General features: G+C 49.7%; 1 protein-coding gene across 3 annotated transcripts in view; it reads right to left on the bottom strand.

Annotated features, from left to right (window-relative positions):
* Nucleotides 1–22,442, bottom strand: part of Wdr62 (WD repeat domain 62) — a 41,865-nt gene extending 19,423 nt beyond the window's left edge. For 2 of the 3 annotated variants that reach the window (XM_037201732.1, XM_028855300.2), the window contains exons 1-12: nt 22,173–22,441; nt 17,535–17,626; nt 16,334–16,396; nt 15,143–15,200; nt 14,743–14,913; nt 14,527–14,664; nt 13,833–14,015; nt 10,770–10,930; nt 7,918–8,107; nt 5,246–5,383; nt 3,098–3,276; nt 232–323 (exon numbers count right to left, since the gene is read on the bottom strand). In XM_037201732.1, coding sequence (XP_037057627.1) covers nt 232–323; nt 3,098–3,276; nt 5,246–5,383; nt 7,918–8,107; nt 10,770–10,930; nt 13,833–14,015; nt 14,527–14,664; nt 14,743–14,913; nt 15,143–15,200; nt 16,334–16,396; nt 17,535–17,626; nt 22,173–22,352 — 1,645 coding nt within the window. In that variant the 5' untranslated portion in view covers nt 22,353–22,441. Of the gene's footprint in view, nt 1–231; nt 324–3,097; nt 3,277–5,245; nt 5,384–7,917; nt 8,108–10,769; nt 10,931–13,832; nt 14,016–14,526; nt 14,665–14,742; nt 14,914–15,142; nt 15,201–16,333; nt 16,397–17,534; nt 17,627–22,172 lie in introns of all 3 variants that reach the window. The other variant, XM_037201746.1, reaches the window with a different exon arrangement.
* Between the last annotated feature and the right edge of the window lie 677 nt (nt 22,443–23,119).

Below are 23,119 nucleotides of genomic sequence, written 5' to 3'. Positions count from 1 at the left end.
AACTTTTTAAAAGGAACACCATCCGGAAGATGACGAGCTTATATTCACATGCTCACTCACCCCTTCAGCTGGGGCCTTGAGGAGGCACTGGGACCAGCACGAGCCTGCAGCGCTCCTGCTCTGTGCAGTCCATACCAACGTGGCCGGTCCAGCCACAGGGCCCTTCCTGGACTCCCACCAGTTCTGCTTTCTGTGGCTCAGGCACCTGACCTCAGCGTGCTGTGGGCTCACCTGTCTCAGGCTTGGAGTACTCCAGGCACAGCACCTCAGCATCATGGGCCTCCACCTTGATCAGCTCATCCATGAAGTGCAGCTCGTGGATCCTGGGAGACACACACTGCCAACTGTACCCTGCCCACAGCCCCTCGCCTGGCTCCAGGCCAGTACTGCGGTCTTATCGTGTCAAGTAGTCTGGGATGCCCGACCACAGCCTCCCATCCAGAGCATGGCTGTGGTAAGGGAGCAGTGCAGGGGACAAGGAGACCACAGCTATGAACCCCTTGTAGTTCAAAAGCCAAACATAACCCCAGGGACTGAGGATAGTCCTCTGCTGCACATTTTTGCAGAGCTAAATTTCATATAGACAGTCTGGGGGGAAGGGCAAACGTCAGTGACCATATTCATGGATTTACCTTTTATTCTCTTAAGAAAAAAGATTATCCCTTTTTTTGATGAGGGTGGAGATGGGGGTGGGGTTGGGATGGGGGTAGGAGAGTGGAGGGAGTCCTCAGTGTTTAGTCCTAGCTGGCCCGGTACTGGCTATGTAGACCAGGCTGACCTCAGACTCACAGAGACCTACCTGTCCCTGTTTCCAACTGCTGTGATTAAAGGCATGTGCTATTTCTTAAAAAAATATATGTTTTCATCTTTTGTGTGTGCATGTGTGTGTGTGTGTGTGTGTGTGTGTGTGTGTGTGTGTGTGTGTCTGCAGAGGCCAGAAGAGGACATCAAATCTCCTAGAGCTATAGTTAAAGTCTGGCAGTAATGAGTTGTTGGACATTGCTACTGGAGACCAAACTCTGGTCCTCTGTGAGAACAGTAGGCGCCCTGGCCATCTGTCCAGCTCTTCGCTCCGTTTTCTTTCGATAGAGCATGCACCGTCATGTTTCATTCATTATCCATTCTTTTTTCTTTTTTCCTTTTCTTTTTAAAGATGGGGTTTCTCTATGTAGTCCTGGCTGTCCTGGAACTCTCTCTGTAGACCAGGCTGGCCTCGAACTCAGAGATCTGTCTGCCTCTGCCTCCTGAGTGGGGATTAAAGGCGTGCTCCACCACATCTGGCTCATGCCTCATTCATACCATCTCAAATGTAGACTTCCCTTATTTTACCACCGCAGCTCCTCTACTGTCTAGCGTGTGATTTCAGCCCATCCTTTTCTGGTCTTTCTCATCTCAATAACCCATGCATATAAAAGAGAAGTAAAACAGGGCTCACTACAGCAGGCTCTGCAAGGGAGGAACTCACTAGGCAAACACAGTGCTCAGCCATCCCCAGGCATGGGGCGTGTTTGCCGTTCATGGAAGAGCTGTCACCATGAGCAATGACATACGCACCTTGCTTAATGCGTGACTGATATGACAACTGTCAGTATTTAAACATCACAGGAAAAAGTGAAACAAACGAAAAACTAGGACTAAAAAGATGGTGGGTAAGGGTGCTTGCTGCCAAGACTAGTGATCTGAAGCTCGAGGAACCACACTGGAAAGAGTTGACCCTCAAAGGTTCTCTTCTGACTTCCACACTTGCACTGTAATATGCATGTGTGCACTTGCACACACACGCATGCATGCAATAAACAAACAAACAGAAGCTGCTCACTAGGTACCCCGTGGTAGCTAGCTGCCCTTTATGGGCACATGCTTTGCAGTTTCTTCCCACTTGCTCTGTCTCTTTCAAGACTCAGACGGCCATAGCTGCCACTTACCACCTTACACCAGGTCTCTTGGACAGAGCTCATGCCCTGCTAGCGCCCACTAGCTAAGCACGATGGCTGCTCATGCCTATCCTACAATCCCAGCATGCTAGAGGCCGAGGCAGGAGGACTGACACAAGTTCAAGACTAGACAGGGCCACACAGTAAGCTCTAGGCCACTCTGGGATGCCTCCAGTATGAGCCCTGTCTCAAAAATGAAACAGGGCTGGGGATAGCTCAGCGGGTAAAGCACTCGCTGAGTACGCGAGAGGATCCGAGTTCGGCGTAGAGTGTGCCTCTAACTCCAGGCAGGGCTTAGGGCTGTGACAAGGGTCCCCGGGGCTTGCTGGACGACAGTCTAGCCAAACTGGTGAGCTTCTGGGTCAGAGAGAGACTGTCTCAAAAATAAGTACAATCAAGTGATAGAGGCAGACATCCAGTCTTGACCTCTAGCCTCCATACAGGCATGCACACACACACACACCCCACACACACTACATGCCCCCCCCCCCAGAGACAAATAAATAAGTAAATAATAAAATAAAAATGAAGACAAATCTGGACATGGTGGAACACACCTGTAGTCCAGAACTCAGGGGGTGGGAACAGGAGAATTGCCATATAAGACTGTCTCAAAAAAACCACACCAGGGGCTGGAGAGATGACTCAGCAGTTAGCATTGGCTGCTCTTCCAGAAGACCTGAGTTTGGTTCCAAACACCTATGGTGGGTGGCTCACAACTACCTATAACTTCAGCTCCAGGGCACATGACCTGCTCTTATTCTCTTCTGAGGACCGAGGGGGACACACACACACACACACACACACACACACACACACACACACCCTCAAACCACCTGGGCCTGCCCTCTCAGTGCACCCACCCCCTACAGTTGGCTCCTCCCACTGACACTTCAACCTCAGTGAGAGGGTTTCTTGAATCTCCCGTCCAGGGAGGAGGCCATTCCACGCAGCTGCTAAGGTCCTGACAGCCACTATGACCTCAGGCCTTCAGGAGCCCCTCCCAGTTGAAGACCTGGGGTGCTGCTGGTAACCAGATTACTACTCATGGTCCCTGTTCCCAACCAGCAGCTGAGGTGCCAAGACCAGGACTCCTCCCCAGTGCCCTGAGACCCCCAGCTGGGGCCAGGAGGTGAACACTAGCCACCACCAGGGCCACTTGCCTCAGATTTCCACTGCGGTCTCCTGAAGCCAAGTGCTGGCCATCAGGACTGACCTGCATGACTCGGACCCCAGCTTTCACATCCATGGGTGTCCCATTCTCACTGCCCCGGTCTGGGAAGTGAGACATGTCCTGCAGGTGTTGAATGTCATTCTCCACATATACCACCTTCAGCAGGGTCTGTGGGAAGAGAGGCTAAGGTCAGCTTGCACAGAGCTTACAGCACCTGAGTTCAGTGCGTCCCATGGCAGGGGCCTGAGGAACAACTCAAGCCGGGAGCGGGAGCTTCTCCACTCAACAGCCACTGCATTCCCGCCATCCTTGAAACCGGACGAGGTTCTGGGCACTGAGAAGGAGAGCAAGTGAGGACGCATCGGCTGCCTTTCCCCCGGGATCTGGCTGCATGGGACTGACCCAATGGTTCCTGAGGATGACAGCTATCTTCTCACATGACAGAATAAAGAGACGGGAGGCCTCGAGTCTCTGAGAGCTTCCTGGAGCTGGATAAGCTACCTCCAGACTTCTATTTTAAACATGTGTATGAGTGTTCTGTCTGCATGTATGTACATGTCCCATGCATGTGCTGTGCTCGAGGAGTCCAGAATCAGTCACTCGATCTTCTAGAACTGGAGTTAATTGTTAACTCTCACAGAGTGCTGGGAAATGACCCAGGTTCTCTTCAAGAGCAACAAGTGCTCTTAACTGCTGAGCCATTTCTATAGCCTATAATCCCCCCACTTTTTAAACATTTATTTATTTTTATTTCGTGCACATTTGTGCTTTGCCTGCATGTATGTCTGTGTGGGAGAGTCGGATCCCCTGAAACTGGAGTTACAGGCAGTTGGGAGCCACCATGTAGGTGCTGGGAATTGAACCCAGGTCCTCTGGAAGGACAGCCAGTGCTCTTAACCGCTGAGCCGGCTCTCCAGCCTGCGCCCCTCTAAAATACAAACCCTTTTATGAATCAGAAAACCACACTCTCACAAGAGTTGTAGGGCGTTCTTTTCCTGCTGTTACTCTGTTTTCAAGACAGGGTCTCATGTAGCCCAGGCTGGCCTCAAACTCCTGACCCTCCTACCTCTAATTACAGGTGTGTGACGCCACACCCGGCCCGTTTTGCATTTCCTCTCCTGAAGAAGACAGAGCTATTGGCTGGGGAGGGAAAGTAACAAAGGAGCAGTTCCATGCATCTCCTGCACTAAAGGCTGCATTACTGCCGCCACACTGACCTTTGAAGGGTTTCCCAGTCACCGAGTTTGGTGTCACCTCGGGGCCTTTGCACAGTTATTCCCCAGGGGTGGAGTCTGTCCCCTCCTCTCTTTACCCCGTCCCTCTGTACTGTGGCGGAAGTACTTCTTCCAGAAGAAGGCTCTTGCGATGGCATGGGCTAGTTACACGTTAGTAGCGTCCTGTCCTTTTCTTTCATGGTGCTTCCTGCACTGGTGTTTGCATATGACTTCAAGTTATCCAATCACTGCCTGCCTCTCACGAGACTTGGAGGGGCCACAATAGCAGAAGGGTGTTTTAACATAAAGTACAATACATAGAGTGATTCGGTTCCCAGCTACCCAGGAAAGCTCCCTTGCTGACCTAGCAGTACTGACCAAAATGTCTTCAGCAAACTGTTTCTCCCCAGCCTCCACCAGGCCTCCCCTGGGCTCCTGCTAGCACACCAGCTGAGGTTTCCCATGTGACAGCTACTTAGATGAGGCAAGTCTCTGCCTGGCTCTGCCCGTTGTACTCTCCTTGAGTTGTGACGCAAGACTTGGAGGCAAGGTCATTTTCAGTGAAGGTGCTGGACCGCCTGGAGTGGTCACACGCACACATGCACACATGCAGGCGCACACATATACACACACACACACACCACAAACACACCCTCCCCCCACATACACACACACACCACACACACACACCACAAACACAGACACACACATACCACACACACAGCAGAAGTCAGGTGGAGAAGAGAGAAGACTGACCATGCCACCACCACAGAAAGGGAGGGAGAAAGAAAGAGAGCGACACAAGAAGGGACAAGAGTGCCCCATCTCGTTTCCTGGTTCCTGCCCCTGGGGAAACTTCACATCTTGTTCCACAGGGAAGACTTCCCTGCTCCTAGAAACCAGACTACAATGAAGCAACTCACGTCACTGAAGATGTTTTTCTGCCACTGAGTGTCAGAGCTGCTACCCATATTCCAGAAGCGGATGGTGTTGTCTGAGGAACAAGTCAGAAAAGACCCGGATGGCAGGCAGGCTCTCTGATCTTCAAACTCAGGATACACCTGCAGTCCCAGAGAACAAGGCAGTGCTGGAATGATGGATGATGACCATGTACTGTTGCATGTGGGCAAAAATCTCAGCTAAAGCTTGAGATGGTGGTGGACCATGCCTGTAATCCCAGCAGTTGGGAGTTGAGACAGGAGGATCAGAAGTTCATTTCAGACTTACCTACATACTGAGTTCAAAACTAGCCTGGGCTACATGGGACCTTGTCTCAAATAGAAAGAAAGAAAAACCAGCCAGGCAGTGATGACACATGCCTCTAATTCCAGCACTCGGGAGGCAGAGGCAGGTGGATTTCTGAGTTCAAGGCCAGCCTGGTTTACAGAGTGAATTCCAGGACAGCCAGGGATGCACAGGAAAACCCTGTCTTGGAGGCGGGTGTGTGGGGGTGGGGTGGGGGAGGGTGGGGGGTAGACAAGGAAAAAGAAAGAAAAAACATTTTGAGGACTACTTAACAAGATCTTGCCTCAAAACAGAAACAAAAACAAAAACAAAAAACAAACAAACAAACAACAACGCCAGGAGCAATGGTGTAAGCTAGCACTTGGGAGATGCCTCTCTGAGTTCATCTAGCAGAAGCAGATGCCTCTCTGAGTTCAAGGCCAGCTAGGGCCATACAGTGAGACCCTGTCTAAAAGTGTGTGAGTGTGTGTGTGTGTTTCCCAGATAGAAACAAAAATAGAAAGAAAACAAAACATGTGACCATTTTCAGAACTGAATAACTGCTACTCTTCAACTCTGGTATATCTGATGTGGAAAAACTTCCTGTGCCTTTGACAACCAGGAGTCACCTTAGTGCCCTTAATGATTTAATACCTGGCAGAATGGGGATATACTCGATGGTAGGGTACTTACATAGTATAGATAAAGCCCTGGGTTCAGTCCTCAGTAGCAAAAATGAAAGCAAAATCTAAACAACAACAACAAAAATACTCATGCCAGTTCCCACTGAAAAATGAACAGAAGTTTTCAAAAACTGGCTGGGTCCAGGCCTGGGACAAGAAATGTACAAGATGAAGCAGAAGTATCTTGGTACCCACCAGCAAGGTGCTACCAAAGACTACCAGGGGCCTTCCAACCCCAGAAGCCAGTGTAAAGAAGCTCCCATTGACCCAAAATGAACAAGTTGAACTCTAACCATGTTAAAGGTGATGGACAAAAGCATATCGCATATATTAAAACATATGAGTTGTATAATGCTATGAACTGAAACAACCAGGTATGCTCAGCAGGTAGAGAACCAATTGGTTGTCTTGGGAATGGGAAGTAAAGGGAAAGAATCAAGCATTATCCAGCCATCACTGCATGAAGTGTCTGTCTATCAAGTGACCAAATGTTACACAAAAAGAAGAGTCTCTTTATGTGAGTGGGCCAACTAATAAAGAGAACCAATAGCATGAGAATATCCCATAGTGAACCCCTCAATAAGAAATGGATCTGGGGGCTGGAGAGATGGCTCAGAAGTTAAGAGCACTGGCTGCTCTTCCAGAGGTCCTGAGTTCAATTCCCAGCAACCACATGGTGGCTCACAACCATCTGTAATGAGATCTGGTTCCCTCTTCTGGCATGCAGGCATACATGTAAGCAGAACACTGTATACATAATTGTCTTAAAAAATGAAATGGAGGGGCTGAAGAGGCTGAAGTAAGTAAGACTGTTCTTCCAGAGGACCCAGGTTCAATTCCCAGCACCCACATGGCAGCTCACAACTGTCTATACTTCCTTTTCCAGGGGATCTGATGCCCTCATACAGACATACCTGCAGGCAAAACACCAATGTACATAAAATAAAAATTAATAAATTAAAAAAAAATAAGAAATGGATCTGAGCATCGAATCCCAGTATCTGCTAGTAATAGTCATCTTTTTCTTAATCTTTAAAAAACTTTATTTTTATTTTATGCTCACGAGTGCCTTGCCTGTATGTATGTGCAGCACATGCCCACAATGCCCACAGGTCAGGAGAGGACGTGACGATCTGGAAGTGGAGTTACAGCCGTTAGGAGCCACCACTCACACCCAGGTTCTCTTCAAGAGCAGCAAGTGCTCGTAAGCACTGAGTCAGCTCTGTTCAGTCTCTGAACTGAGCTTTTGAACATCTTTTCCTTCCTTTTGTTCTCTTTATCACAGGGTCTCACTTTCCATACAGCCTGGCTGGTCTGGAACTTGCTACGTACACTGGGCTGGCCTTGAACTCACAGAGATCTGGCAGCCTCAGCCTTCAGAACACTGGGATTAAAGCACACTTGGGTCATCAATCCTGTCCAAGTTTTTCTTTTCTTTCTCTGAGATAGGTTCTCATGTACCCCAGGTTGGCCTTGAATAGTCTGTACAGCCAAGGACGACCGTGAACTCCTAATCTGCCTGCCTCTACATCTCAACCCCTCTACTGAGATTACAGGTGCGTACCAAACCCAGCTCAATTTGTGTCTTTTGACACAACGGTTACATGGGTTCTCTACGCTCTAGGGAATAATGAGCTGAGCCCCAGTGGAGACACAGCTGGACAGAGAGGAGAGAAAGAGGGTCTCACCTCCACATTCCAGACGAAGGAGCTATGGAAGAGCTCTGACCACATTTTGCTGACTTCATTGATGTCCTTGACATCCCAGATATAGATGCTGTGGTCCTTATAGACACAGGAGAGCCACTCGTGGATGGGGTCAAAGGTCAGTGCTACTGTATCTGGGTAGACTGCTTCTGCTTTTCTGTGGAAGAGGAAGCTACCAAAGCCATATGGGTTAGTCACCATCAATGCCAGCAAGCCATTCCTGTGTCTCTGTGGCTGGCCACCTTTCTATTCTACTCCCATGCCCTGTCCTCTTTTCCTTTGCTTTGCTTCTAACATAAGTTGCCAACTGAAAGTGTCTGGGTCTGGCCAACGAGAGCACATTCTTTTTCATGATAATGACTATAGGTATTATTTATTGCTCCATTAGAAATGAAAATAAGACTGTGAGAAGCTACAAAAGCATGTGGCTTCATGGAGATCATGAGACAGTGGTAATACCTACTGTAATTTGGTTAAAACTGGCTTGCCCTGTGGGTGGTGCAAGAACCACACACTTGATGGTCATCAGTGGTGAGATAATCACCAGCACCTTCCATCTGGAATTTACACACCAATGAGAATACTGAAAATAAATACAAAGCCAAGTATGGCAGTGAACATCTTTAATCTTAGCACTAGGAGGTAGATGCAATTGGATCTCTAAGGTCAAGGCTAGCCTGGTCTATAGAGAGTTTAAAAATAGCCAGGGATGCAGATGCAGAGAAGCCCTGTGTGTGTGTGTGGGGGGGGGGGAACCGCGATAAATTCAAGGGAGAGTTGGCTACTACTACAGCCAGGAAGTAGAAGCCATCAATGGTGTCTCAAGTCTCTACAGACACAGGTTAACAAAATCCAGTCTAAAAAGGAAGAGTCCTCTGAGGGCATTCCGAGTTGCTCTTTTTTAAATCCTGGGGGTTTGTTGTTGTTTATTTTATGTGCAGGGGTGCTTTGTCTTAATGCATGTCTGCATGATGTGTATGCTTAGGACCCATAAAGGCCAGAAGAGGGTACCAGATCCTTTGGGAGTTAGACTATTATAAGCCTTGATGTGGGTGCTGGGAATAGAACCCAGGTCCTCTGGAAGAGCAGCCAGTGCTCCTCCTCCTCCTCTTCTTCTTTAAATATTTATTTATTACATATTCTGTTTGCATGTGTCCCTGCAGGCCAGAAGAGGGTGCCAGATCTCATTACAGATGGTTGTGAGCCACCACGTGGGTGCTGGGAATCAAACTCAGGACCTCTGGAAGAACAGCCAGTGTTCTTAACTTCTGAGCAATCTCTCCAGTCCGCAGTCAGTGCTCTTAATCACTGAGTCATCTCACCAGTTCCTTGCTTTATTTTTATTTTGAGATAAGATCTTACTACATAGCTGGCTTAAAACTTGCTGTTTAGACCAGGATGGCTTTGAACTTACAAAGATCTGCTGCAGTGTGTGCCACAATGGCCAGCTGAGTTACTGCCTGGTTACCATTTCTATTCTCACTCTATTCACCCCAAGATCCTGTCCACTTCTGTCCAGAGGGAAAATGAGCATCTTCCTCAGGTCTCCTCTCTTCTGTCTGGCCTCATTAATAACTGACCCCAACTGCAGGGTAGGACTGAGGTAGGGCAGTCCCTGGACCTTGGGTCTCCTAGAGGCTACCGCCCACTTAGTGCTTGCTGTGTGCTATTCAATTCTCACCACTTCCAGGAGAAGCAGTTTTGTTTCACAGGTGAGGAAGCAGATCCAGAGGGGCACACTGACGACCTGAGACCACACAGCATGTTATAGCAGCTGGGGGAGCTAGGTAATATGCCATGATCTGTGGCTTGCTCAACTTTCTCTTTCCTTACACACCGAGTGTGTCACCCCCTCCAGCTTTCTCTTGGAGAAGCTGCTGGCCTAGGGGCCAACAATCTACAAAGAGGAAGCCCCCCATTGTTAGATACCCATGCCACTTTCCCCAAGTGAGACTTATGACAAAGGGAACAGCTTGGCCCTTCCCTCCACTTTGGACATGGCAGTCAAATGATTCTGCATTCAAGGACTTATCATTGCAACCCCCTGTGGCCACGCCTCAAACCTCAGAAGAGAGACAGGCTCATCCAGCTGGTCTCCATCAGCGTTCCAGCCCCCCCCCCCCCCCCCCCCCCCCCCCCCCCCCCAGTCTCACAGCCCTTTGCTAGTCCTGCAACATGCAACATCCGGTGCGCTGTCCTTTTATGGCATTTAACTTGCTGTCAACACTGCTGGCCTCTCATACCAGACACTCAGTGGGCACAGCCCCGCCCAGCATGCTTCTAAGTCACTGCTTCCTTTCAGCACTCTCTCATCCGGGTACTTTGCATGGAGCTCCCTCCCTGTGCCGAGGTTTCTTGGCACAGAAATTTTCTTGGCAGTGATTTCCTTTTTGTTTGTTTGCTTTTATTCTTCTTCTCCTTCTCCTTTTCTCTCTCTCTCTCTCTCTCTCTCTCTCTCTCTCTCTTTGTTTTTTTTTTGAGACAGGGTTTTTCTGTGGGTCCCTGGCTGTTTTAGAACTCACTTTGTAGACCAGGCTGGCCTCAAACTCAGAGATCCTCCTGCCTCTGCCTCCCCAGGGCTGGGATTAAAGGCGTGTGTCACGACACCTGGATGCCACAGAGATTTTGCTGGCTCGAATTCCTACTTTCTGCCTTGGGCTGCCACTGAGTAGATGCTTTGTAAATACCTCTAGAACAGGACTTTTATGCCTTATCCACTGCCATTACTGCTCAGAGCTAAGAGTGATCATTGGTATTTACAGTGTGGACACTCAGGTGGATGGACGCCAGTGAATAGACTCCTAACACCCTTCCTCCCCCATGCAGGACAGTACCTGGAGTCCAGGCCCTGTGCCACATCTACTCCCAGGTAGTGCGGCTTGGGCAGGTTGGCGAGGTACTGCAGGCTATGGGCCTGGAAGATGCGGACTATCCCATCTGTGCATCCACAGAAGATCAGTTCCTCACTGACACACAGGCAGGAAGACAAGGAGACCTGAGGGGACATACTCAAGTGGGTTTGGTGTTTTATAGTATTTTGAAATCAGAATATAGCAACAGTCACCACTGAAGATGTGTCAACATGCAGACAAGAGGCAGGACTTGGGGCAGAACTGCTATTCACAGAGGAACTTAACTGTATGTAAAAAATTTGTCAGAGATGGCTCAGCAGTTAAGAGCACTTGTTCTTGAAGAGGACCCAAGGTCAACTCACACCCACGTGGTACCTCATAACTATCCATAACTCCAGTTCCAGGGGATCCAATGCCCTTGCCTCACCTCCACAGGCAGCAGGTTCACAAGTGGTATACATGCATACATGCAGGCAGAACGCTCATACACATAAAATAAAAATTCATAAATCCGAAGAGTACATTTCCAGCAGTGACTTGGGCAGGTCACTGACAGTAACTGGGCTGAAGTTTAGACCAGAACTCTAGACAGACTCCAGTTTTCTATAGGGCTTAATTTAATTTATGAGTCATTTGGTCTCTTCTCTCCTCTCCCCTCCCCTCCCCTCCTCTCCGAGACCGGGGTCTCACTATGGGGCTAAACTGGAAGTTTTGGCAATCCTCTGGCCTCAGCCTTCCAAGTTCGAGGACCAAGTGCAACACCACACTTTACAAAGCAGAAGTGTTTCCTTGCACCAGCAGTGGTGGTGTGTGACTACAAACATTGAAGTCAAAGGATCACAAGTTTGAGGCCAGCCTGGTCTACATAATGAGACCTTGTCTAAATAAAAACAAACAAAATAGCTTTTAACTCGCTTTAAAGTTGCTGAAGTTCTAGAAAGATTGAAGAGATGGCGCATCAGTTACAAGTGCTTCCTGCTCTAAAGAGGACTGGGAGCTCCTGGAGCTCCATGAGGCCACTCTCCACCCCTGCAATTCCAGGGCCACTGGATCCTACGCCATCTTCTGGCCTCCAGGAGCACCTGTGCTTCTGTGTGCAGACACAGCCATCCTACGCTCACACTCACCACTGTAACATTGTAACAATTAAAAATAAACACATATTTTGTTTTAAATGATGTTGAGGGGCTAGAGAGATGGCTCAGTGGCTAAGAGTGCTCTTTTAGAGTGCTCTTTTAGAGGACTGTCGGAACACAGTCCAAGAATGGAGCTGTGTGTGGAGACTTCTGAGCACTTGAGAGAAAACTCCAAGAAACCAAGACAAGAGTCTTGTGATCTGTTTCTTCAAAAACATGGATTTAAGCCAAGAGTTGGTGGTACCCGCCTTTAATCCTAGCACTCGAGATGCAGAGACAGGTGGATCTCTGTGCCAGCCTGGTCTACAGAGCAAGTTCCAGGACAGCCAGGGCTACACAGAGAAAGCCTGTCTCAAAAAACCAAAATCCAGAACCAACCAAACAAAAACATGGAACTGTTCTTGGATGATGCCTTTGCGGGGCCCCTCCCAGGTGTAGCAGACAGGAGTGAGTTGACCTCAGGTTATTCATTACAGTTGGCTACTGTTACTGGCTTATATGCTTCTGGAAAAACTACTGTTACTAGTTTCTATGGCTCTGAAAAAACATGTTTCTGTCACCCGAGGTTTGCCCTTGTGATTGTACACTTTGCTCAGGTGATCTTGCTTAACCCTCAGAGTATAAACTGTCTGATGCTCTGAACAAAGCTGGCTAATGGATGAGGCTTTAGTCCACCTCATTCATCAGCTCCATTCTCCCAGCTCCCACCACCTCTAGAGTGGTGACATAAGAGGAGAGTTCGGGTCCCAGAACCAACACTGGTCAGTTCTTATCTGTCTGTAACTTGAGCTCCAGGGAACATGACGCCCTCTTCTGGCTTCTGTGGGCACCTGCACTCACTTACACAAACATATATACACACAAGTGAAAATAAAATAATCTTTTTTTTAAGCGACACTTAAGTTCCTAGAAAACAGACAAAATGTGGAACTCTTCCACATGCTCTAAGTCCTGAAGGCAAGTTCTGGGCGCAGTCACAGAGGCCAGCTGGGAAAAGGAGCAAAAAGCCCCTCTATCCCACCCATTGCCAATGGGTGACTACGCTTGGAGCAGGGTGATCTTGTGGACTCAAACTCAGGCACTAGGACCAAAAAAACAAAACTCTGCAACTTATTAAAACATTGACCTTTAGTCTAAAATTTTATTTTGCAGAGTCTTTTTTTTTTTTTTTTTTTTTTTGGTTTTTCGAGACAGGGTTTCTCTGTGTAGTTTTGGTGCCTGTCCTGGATCTCGCTCTGTAGCCCAGGCTGGCCTCGAACTCACAGAGATCCGCCTGGCTCTGCCTCCCAAGTGCTGGGATTAAAGGTGTGCGCCGGCACTGCTGCCGCCGCCGCCACCACCACCTGGCACAGAGTCTTTTCTTTTTTTGACAGGAAAAACAGTAGGCTCAAGATATTAAAAAAAAAAAAAAAAAAAAAAAAGTCTCCTGCATATTATCTCATGTGACTTCCTTGTCAACTTTGAGGAAGGTATTTCCATTTAATTTTTTTGTTTGTTTGTTTTTCAAGACAAGGTTTCTCCATATAGCCCTGGCTGTTCTGGAACTCACTCTGTAGACCAAGCTGGCCTGAATCAGCAGAGATCCATCTGCCCCTGCCTCCCAAGTGCTGGGATTAAAGGTGTGCGTCAGCACCTCCTGGCTCACATGGAACCTGTGTAGTCAGTCACTAACTTGATGCCAGGCATGGGGATGCATACCTGCTATGCCAGCCCTCAGGAGGCGGAGGCAAGAGGACCATGAGTCTGAGGACAGACTCAACTTCACAAGGAAGGGGAGACCCTGTCTATGAGAAAACACGAACACCTCAGTCCCTCCCGAAAGAACCAGCAGGTGCAGTGCACATGGAGCACCCCTGGATACACTAGGACAGAGTAGTCCCCAGCTGACTGCTGGCAGAGAGGCGGGTACCTTCAGGTTGATCCACTTGTCCAGCATCCTCTTCTCATTGAACTGGCAGAGGAGGCCAGAGTAGGACACACAGAAGGTATTGCCCGCCATCCGGCCCCGGCCGCAGGCCACACCACAGAAGATGTTGTTGTGCAGCTCACCCAGGATGCCTGAGCGCCCTACCAGGGGCACTGTGCCAGTCACCTGGAAGCACAGAAGGACATGTTAGAGACTACCCGCCGCCTTGCCCAGTGCTCAGCTGTGCTCAGTGGGCCCTTACTGACACAGCTAGACAGGAGGCCTTGTTTGTTTGTTTGGTGTTTCAAGACGGTTTCTCTGTGCAGCCCTGGCTGTCCTGAAACTCACTTTGTAGACCAGGCTGGCCTCAAACTCACAGAGATCCACCTGCCTCTGCCTTCTGAGTGCTGGGATTAAGGGCGTGCACTGCCTGGCTGACAGGAGGACTTTTAAGAAGTCCTCCATGTGGAGGAGAAGAACAGAACCCACACTTGGGCAGAGAGGCCAAGAGGCAGTGGTCCAATGGTGAGCTCTGGCCTGGGGCACAGTCCAGCAGGGCTTACTAGTCAGCATCTGGACCCTGAGAAGCCTGATGACCTGTGAGACCACTACTTCCACATCCTAGGTAGACATAGGAGCCTATGCTGCTGCTGTGATTGACTCTCCAAGACCTGACTGGATGGGGACAAAAACTTACCTTTGCTTCCGTGGAGACTTCTAAGAACCAAAACCTCACATGCCGATTGCCAACGGTGACAAAATAGCTGCTGTCCTCAGAGAAGGAGAGGGCGATGACTCTACAGGACACCTTGTTGGAGGCCACCACAATGTCTTTCTGAAAGAGCGGGTGCAGATTAAGGGTGCTGGCGACTCCCTGCCTACCCATATGCCCACGGGACCACTGGGTTCTCACCTTCCAGTCCCAGACATTGAGGACCATGTCATGTTGGTAGCCCATGGACACGATGTGCTTCATATTGGGTGAGAAGGCCACACAGGCCACACCATACTTGTGGCCCAGCATCTCTGCCACCTGAGCTTTTTCTTCCACATCCCAGATGCGTACAGCTGGCCTGTGCCCGTTCTGGGTGGTAGGGTGGAAGGGTAAGGTATTATTACTGCTGAACGGTGTGCCAGGCAGGGTTAGAGGGGCTTTTTAAGCTGAAGGTGACATTGCTACAACTTGTTCCCCAAAGCCACCTCCCGTATTTGCCACAGGCCTTTTCTGAAACCAGGAGCCAATAAGGGATTCCCAGGCCTGTGGAAGCAGAAGAGACAGCTCCAAGACCTTCCCCTGCTCAGGCAAGGCTTACCTCTCCTGTCACTATGTACTTCCCATCTGGGGAGAAGGCCAGAGCACTCAGGGACTTCCTAGGGACAAGGAAAGAGTCATCACTGGTTCCACCACGGGTGACTCTGCTCTCAGCATTCTGCCCACTCCTGGTCCCCAAGGCTGGAGAAAGGCTTGGAGGAATGAGGCCAGCAGCTCCTACACAGCCAGCGTAGCTTGTGTGCTCAGCATGGCACTCAGGGAAACAGAACAAGAGCAAAGGGCTCTTCCTCCCTCAGCACCAAACCCTGCAGGGCCAGGATGGAGAGTCTGCTTTCTTCCTCCCCACCTGAACATGACCCTGAAACTCGGACGCAGGACCCAGTACAGACTTGGACTAACTAGCGAAGTGGTGCTCATGGGAGGACGCGGTATGACACAGATACAGCTTATTGAATGCCTGGAAACCCTGACACCTGAAATGCTTCTGATACTCCATGTGCGCACATATGCACGTGGAGGCCAGAGGTCAACTTTCAGGGGTGTGGCTCCTCTGGAGCTCTCTACCTTATTTCCTTGAGACAGGATTTCTTGATGGGACGTAGGGCTCACCAGTTAGAACAGATTAGCTGCCCAGTGAGCCCACAGGGATCCCCATCTCTACCTTCCCAACACTGGAAATATAAGCCCATGTCACCACACCTAACTTTTTTGGGGGGTAGGGGTAGGGTTTTGAGACAGGGTTTCTCTGGGTAGCCCTGGCTGTTCTGGAACTTGTTCTGTAGACCAGGCTGGCCTTGAACTCAGAGCTCTGCCTGCCTCTACCTCCCAAGTGCCACACCTAACTTTTCCTGTGGGTCCTGGGGACTGGATTTGGGTCCTCATGCATGCATGCATAGCAAGCATTTCACAGACGGGGCTGTCTCTCCAGCTTCTGTCTCGTTTACTCTGAACTATCCTGAACAGGGACTGAAGGCCAGACTAGCTGGCATGCCGTTTAGAAGCAAGGCCACGTCCAGATTGTATAACGTTAGTTCCTCCTTTATTTCAGTTCTAGAGGGTAGATTCTTGTCTCTGCTCATTGCTAGGTTGCCAATACCTGGAAATAGTACAAAGCAGGTCCTGTGAACACTGCAGAGTAAATGAGTCACCACCCATGAGTATCTCCAGGCTCTGTGGGGAAGGATTTGGGACAGCACCCTGGTCCCCCAGCCCCACCCCAGGCCCAGCCTACCTGGTAGTGTTAAAGATATGCTGCTGCTTGTTCTCTTTGGGGTTCAAGATCACCACCACACAGCTGGGGAAAAGAGGAAAACATGTCTCAGCTGGGGGGTTGGGAGAAGCACTGGGTCCAGGGATGATTCCCTCGCCAAGGGAAAGCTCGTGTATTAACATGGCTCCTTTTCTTTCTGTTTCCTTGTCTCATTATGCAGCCTAGGCTGGCTTTGAACTCCTCCTGCCTCAGGCTCCTGTGCCAAGGAGCTTTTGTTTTTGGTGGTGCTGGGATGGAACCCAGGGACTTAAATATGCCAGGCAAGCACTCTACCCCGGATTACTTCTCCAGCTTTTATAAGGCTCCCTCTAGGCAGAAGATCCTCTTTCAGGTTCCCCCTTCCTCCAGATGGTAAGGCTGAGAAGTCTTGGGCACCTGTCATTACTAATGCAGTCTTAAACAGAAACAGGCACTTCCTTTGTGGGACTATTCTGGCAGGCCCTAGGCTTACACTTTATAGACTTTACGGCTATAATAGCCTCAGGTCTTCACAGTTGCCTGGCTAGGCCAAGGGTTCTTCAGATCTGACATAGAAGAATGAAGCCCAAAGAGGGCAAGTCCTTTGCACAGCCACCCAGAAGGTCAGAAATGGAGTGCGGATGTGAATGTACCCCGGCTGGATTTAGGAGTCCAGCATGTCCTCCATCCTGGACTGTTTCCCAAGGTCTCATTAATAGATACTGCTTGTTACTATGAGTCTACTCAGCCCTATCTTGCTTGGGGGGTGGGAGAGAAAGCTCTTTCACTGCCTAAGCAGGGCCAAGCTAGATCAGTATTTCTGGACAAAATCCAATCTCCTTCAGTTCTCTCAGCTACCACAGTGGAGTAGAGTGTTACTAGGTAGAAGCAGAGGTTCTAAGTAGGGCATATGTAGAAGAGCTGGACATGAATTTGGGTTTCATCCACTGGAGTTTCCTATAATTGCTACCACCTTCACGTTTGTAGTCGTGATTAAAAGGTTTTCCAAGCACTGACTTGCCAGGTACTACTGTTCTAGACACTGATGGGCTTGTGGAGAGGATGGAGACCTTGCCACAGCCCTCAGAGGGAGAAGCATTATCTATATTCTACAGATGGGAAGTCAAGGCCCAGAAAGATGCAATGATTTCAATTCCAAATTCCTAACCAGCGACCAACTGCTGAAGCCCACCCATATGCTTACCCTGCCAGGTAGGCTACATGGCCCGTGCCAGGGTCACAGGTTAGCCCACTGCTGTTCTGGGCTGTGATGCCAAGCACCTTCTCAAGTGTCACCTGCAAATAAAAGGGCTGTCAGAAAAGCTCTAGTGGGCCCCGCCTGGCACAGCTGCCTCAGTCAGGAGTCTAAGGGCGCTCCACACACACTCCTGGGCGTCTGAAGTCATGCTGGCTACCAGCAACCAGCACTCCCTTGCCTGCTGCAAGAGAAACAAGACTAGCAGGGAAGGAACCGGGCCTGTAGGGAGGGAGACAACGTGACCTCTGGTAAGTGTCAAGGGTGATCATGGATGAAAGACTTAAGGCCTGGCAATCCGTAAGGAAGAAGATCACAAGCACCCTTGTTTACAGACAAGCCGCAAGCTCCTGCAGCGGGCGAGTGCCAACCAAGGTGCTCTGGTTCCGATGCCAGATCTTCAGGCCACACAGGGTGGACAGAGCACTGAGCAAAAGCAGATAGTGTCCCCTCATCAAATTCAGTCTAGAGCTTTCCACAAGTAGAGAAACAAGTCACACTAAAAACACCATTTCAACAGGTTGAAGATCGAGCCCAATAACAGAACGCTTGCCTAGCAAATATAAGGCACTGGGTTTGAGCCCAGACTGAAAAAAAAAATTATGTTATTTTTTTGAGACAGGGTCTATTTGTGTAGCCCTGGCTGGCCAGGAAATAACTCTGAAGACCAGGCTGGCCTGAAGCTCACAGAGATCCACCTGCCTCTGCCTCCTGAGTGCTGAGATTTAAAGAAACATGCTACCATGCCCAGGAAAAAGAATTTTTTTAATCTCAAAAATGACATGTGCCAGAATTCCATCCTGGTTGCTAAAACAATCAAAAAGAAACTACAGACTAAGAGAACTGTGGTACTTTCATATTCTAAATACACTAGTTTCTAATTACAGTAGAGTAACCCACTCTCAAGCCCAGCCATGGCCTCAGAATTGAAAAACAAACACGGGGTGTATGGGCTAACATTTCCTGAGTTCTCCTCACAATCAGGCACTATTCTCACACCTCTAAGGAGAGCTCCTCAACACACACGACAAGCTTATGATACACTCACTGTCATCCGGAGCAAACAGAGCCCCAGAGCAGCCACCCAGGAAGAGGAGCCACTGCCAGGATTCTGGCAGTCAGTCCAGCAACGGCACTCAAGGGTCTCACACGCTCATTAGTTTTATAGGGCTTTAGTGTAACTGGACATTTTAGAGTACAGCTTTTGTAAGCCAGGTGATCTCTGTCTGGGATGTGCTATCAAATGAGAAAAAATAAATAACATCACCCCAAACACAATAACAAGAGTATTTAGTAGAGTACCTGCAATGTGCCTACCAGGTGTTCTGAGGCTTCAGATATGTGTGCCCACAGAATTTCACAGGTACCCCTCAAGGAGGCTGGGCCAGACCCCCTTACTGTGCTCCTTTCTGTGTGCGCTTTGTCACTCTCCTCCATGCAGCTTAAGAACACACAGGCACGTTCGGGAGATGTAAGGGCCCCGAGGGAGAGTTAAAGTGGGTGACTCTAGACTGGGATTCCAGAATACCGCTCTGGACAGGAATATTCAGGCTGAGACTTGAAGAATGGGAAGGAGCCAGAGAGAGAGAGACTACAGCCAAACACCCAGGCGCACAAACATCAAATGCAAAGTCCAAGAGGCAGAATAGAACTTGCAACTTCAGGAAAACAGAAAGCAGGCCAGTACGGCTAGACCTCAGTGAGAGGGAGGACATAGAAGGAAGGTACAGCCAGACAGGTGGTAATGGTGCACACCTTTAATCCCAGTCCTCAGGAGGCAGAAGCAGGTAGATCTCTGAGTTTGAGGCCAGCCTGGTCTACAGAGTGAGTTCCAGGACAGCCAGAGCTATACAGAAAAATCCTGTCTTGAAAAACCAAAAAAAAGAAGGTACAGTCACTATGGTGAACAAGGGTCAGGCGTAGTGGCTCATGCCTTAAATCCTAGCACTTGAGGGATAGAGGCAAGTGGATCTCTGTGCATTCAAGGCCAGCCTGGTCTACGTAATAAGTTCCAGGATAGGCAGAGCTAGCTACGTAACAGAAAGACCTTGTGGGCAATGGTCACTTGCCTAGAATCCAGCAGTCTGGGTGGAGGGGACACATTCTCTAAGGCATCAAAAACTCACCAGAGAGGAAAAAAAGCACCAGCAGCTGCCATGAATACATCCTTTATCTGGACACTGCGTGTGCCAAGAAGGGCACAGTCACAATTTCACCTCCCTTCAATCCCATAGTCTCCATTTTATAAAAAGATGTATGTGCCCAGGCAATGACTGGAGAACCACTCTTTTTGTTTGTCTTTTTCTCTTTTTTTTTTTTTTTTTTTTTGAGACAGGGTTTCTCTGTGTAGCTTTGGAGTCTGTTCTGGAACTCACTCTGTAGCCCAGGCTAGCCTTGAACTCACTGAGATCGCATGGCTCTGCCTCCCGAGTGCTGGGATTAAAGGCGTGTAAGGCGTGCCACCACCGCTGCAGCCGGCCTTGAGAGCCACTCTTAGTGTTGCTGGTGGAGTGGAAAGCTGGCTAGCAGTTAGGAGTGCACTTGTTGCTCTCCCAAAGGACCCACAACCATCTGTAACTCCAGCTCCAGATGACCCAGCGCCCACAGGGTGCACATACATAAATGTAGGTAGAAACCGCCCCCACAAAAATAAAAATAAATAAACCTTTAAAAAAAGAAACAATAAGCCGGGCGGTGGTGGCGCACGCCTTTAATCCCAGCACTCGGGAGGCAGAGCCAGGTGGATCTCTGTGAGTTCGAGGCCAGCCTGGGCTACCAAGTGAGTTCCAGGAAAGGCGCAAAGCTACGCAGAGAAACCCTGTCTCGAAAAAGAAAAAAAAAAAAAAACAAAAAAACAAAAAAAGAAACAATAAACTATCGCCTTGGGGTCAGAGAGGTGGCTCAGTGTCAGAACAGGAAGCAAGAATAGTCATATGTGAGGCGGAATTCTGAGTGTTTGTGAGAAAATTCCAAGAAACCAAGACAAGAGTCTTATGACCCCAGTTTCTTCAAAAACACGGAATTGTTCTTTGATGATGCTTTGCACCCCTCCCAGGTATAGCGGACAGGAGTGAGTTGACTTCAGCTGTTGTTCACGTGCCTCTGTGGAGAAACATGTTTTTGCCACGTGCAGCCTGGCCTTGTGACTGCACACTTTACTTAAGTGACTCCTCTTAACCCTCGGAGTGCAAACTGTCTTAGGTTCTGAATAAAGCTGGCTATTGCACGAGACTTTAGTCTGACTCATTTATTGGCTCCATTCTCCCAGGTCCCACCTCTAGAGCAGTAAATGACTCAGCAGGTAAAAAATGTTCTTGGGACCAAAGCTGACAACTTGAGTTCAAATCCCCAAAACCCACACAAGGAGAGTCTAATCTCAAAAGTTGACCTCAGACATTTACACCTGCACCAAGGTACAAAATCCATCTCCCCCAATAAAAAAGTATAATATAAAAAATGTCTGGCAGGGGCTGGAAAGATGGCTCCCAGAATAAGAGCATTGGCTGCTCTTGCAGAGGACCCAGGTTCAATTCCCAGCACCCACACGGCAGCTCACAACTGTCTGTCACTCTAGTTCCAAGGGGTCTGGAACCCTCACCACAAACATATACATGCAGGCAAAACACCAGTGCATGTAAAATAAATAAAAATCATTTTAAAAATGTTTTGCTAATAGCATTCCTTCTACCTAAAGTCATTTCTGTGTCTCAACATTTGTGGAACTGGCCAGGGGCAGGTGGCACACGCCTTTAATCCTAGCACTTGGGAGGCAGAGGCCAGCCTGGTCTACAAAGGGAGTTCCAGGACAGCTAGGACTGTTACACAGAGAAACCTGTCTCGGAAAAAAAAAAAAAATTTTGTAACTGTTCTACATCCTCCTCCCCAGGGAGCACTATTGAGATTTTACAGATCATTACTCTCATTCTCCATAATTGTGAGCTGTAAATACAGAGTAAGAATCCCTTCTAGTTAAAGAAAAGGAAAAAAATCAGGAGCTGAGAAAAAAAAGTAGATCAGAAATGTTAAGCAAGTAAGGGAAGCAAGTAGAGACTTAAAGACCCAGGCGAATGATGTCAACAAAATATGGGGCGCCATGGAGGAGGCAGGTCAAGAGCCACAGCCGCCCTCTTCCTCATACCTGGGTTTGGCACTCTTGTTGCTGCTGTGGCTAGCCAGAGCTACATAACAGAGACCTGGTGGGCACGGCCCACCCAGCCCTACTCCATAAAAAAAGAAAGAAAAACAAGAAAGCATTGGAATGGAATAGATAAGTGTCTTAGGTTACAGAACGGGAAAGTGAGACTAGGGAAGATTCGTAAACACAAGTAATTTCCCAAGAGTTGGAACTAAAACAACGCAATGTGCCAGCACTGGATGGAGCCAGAAAGATGGGCGGCAACCAACGCCGAAGCCAGCAGGAAAGTGGGAGGAGCCTTTGCTAAGGGGGCGGGCCTTCCGGACGGGCCGGCCAGGGAAGGCAGCCTGCAGCAACGCGTTAGAGGGCCATGGGAGGGGCCGAGGCCCTCAGGCGGGACCGAGGTGGCAGAGAAGCCCGGAGCAGGGTGGACAGGGCGAGCGGACTCTCACCCGGTTCTGCACTGTGTCCTCAGGAGCCGCCGCGAGTCGCGTCCGCCGCCGGAGGCAGAGCGGCGGGGCAGGAGGCGGGGAGGACTGGTTTCTCCGCGCCGGAACTCCCGCCATAACGGAGGGCAGCTTCTCTATGGTATCGCTCCGTGCGTAGCCTCCGGCCGCTAGGGCCGCCATCATCCTGTCAAAGACCGGCGTCCGTTACGCTCTTAACAGCCGCCTGTCGCCAGCACCGACTCGAATAGCGAATGGCCGCGGGAAAGCCGGCGCCGCCGTCCATTGGACGCAGCCGTCAGCCCGTCTGGCCAATCGCGGGGCTACCAGGCGGGCTCATTGACCAATGGGAGCTAAGAGGCGGAGCTGGGGGGTGGAGCCTCGGCCAGTCTATTTCAATGCTTGTGAGGCTCGCTGCTGTCTCGTTTTTTCGCTCGCAGAGACGTGGGGCTTCTAACTTTTATGAGGCTAAGCCTTCAGCTTGTCTTTTGCCACGGTCCAGGGCGACTATTCAAGCTGTAGCAGTACATCTCCCGGGTGTAGCTATAGGACTTGGCGCAGGCTCAGGAACACCCCTGCCCTACTCTTGCCTATGCAAGTGGTGAGGGGCTGGCTTTGCGCGGATGTAGTCGCTCTCCCTTCGCGTGATAGGGACGTAGTTGAGGGAGCACGAGGAACATCTTGTACCGATGCGCTTCTCAGTCACGGGCTGAGACATCCCACTCCCTCCCCCGTGGGCTGACGTGAGGCCGGCTGATGGCACGCGGGCGGGGCGGGGTTCCGTCCTGGCTGAAGTGGGTCGCGGTGCTGTCGCTGACTGGGCAGGACTCGACGGGGTTGGATAGCTGTGCCTGAGTACTGCAGGGCTCCAAACTGCCCCGACGCTGCGGGCCAGCTAGGCGCAGACAACCAGCCCGGGAGCGTCTACAAGTGAGCGCAAGCGCGGGCTGGGG

The sequence above is a fragment of the Peromyscus leucopus genome, chromosome 1, assembly GCF_004664715.2.
Source record: "Peromyscus leucopus breed LL Stock chromosome 1, UCI_PerLeu_2.1, whole genome shotgun sequence".
Classification (NCBI taxonomy): Eukaryota; Metazoa; Chordata; class Mammalia; order Rodentia; family Cricetidae; genus Peromyscus; species Peromyscus leucopus.
This window is presented reverse-complemented; position numbering and strand designations above follow the sequence as displayed.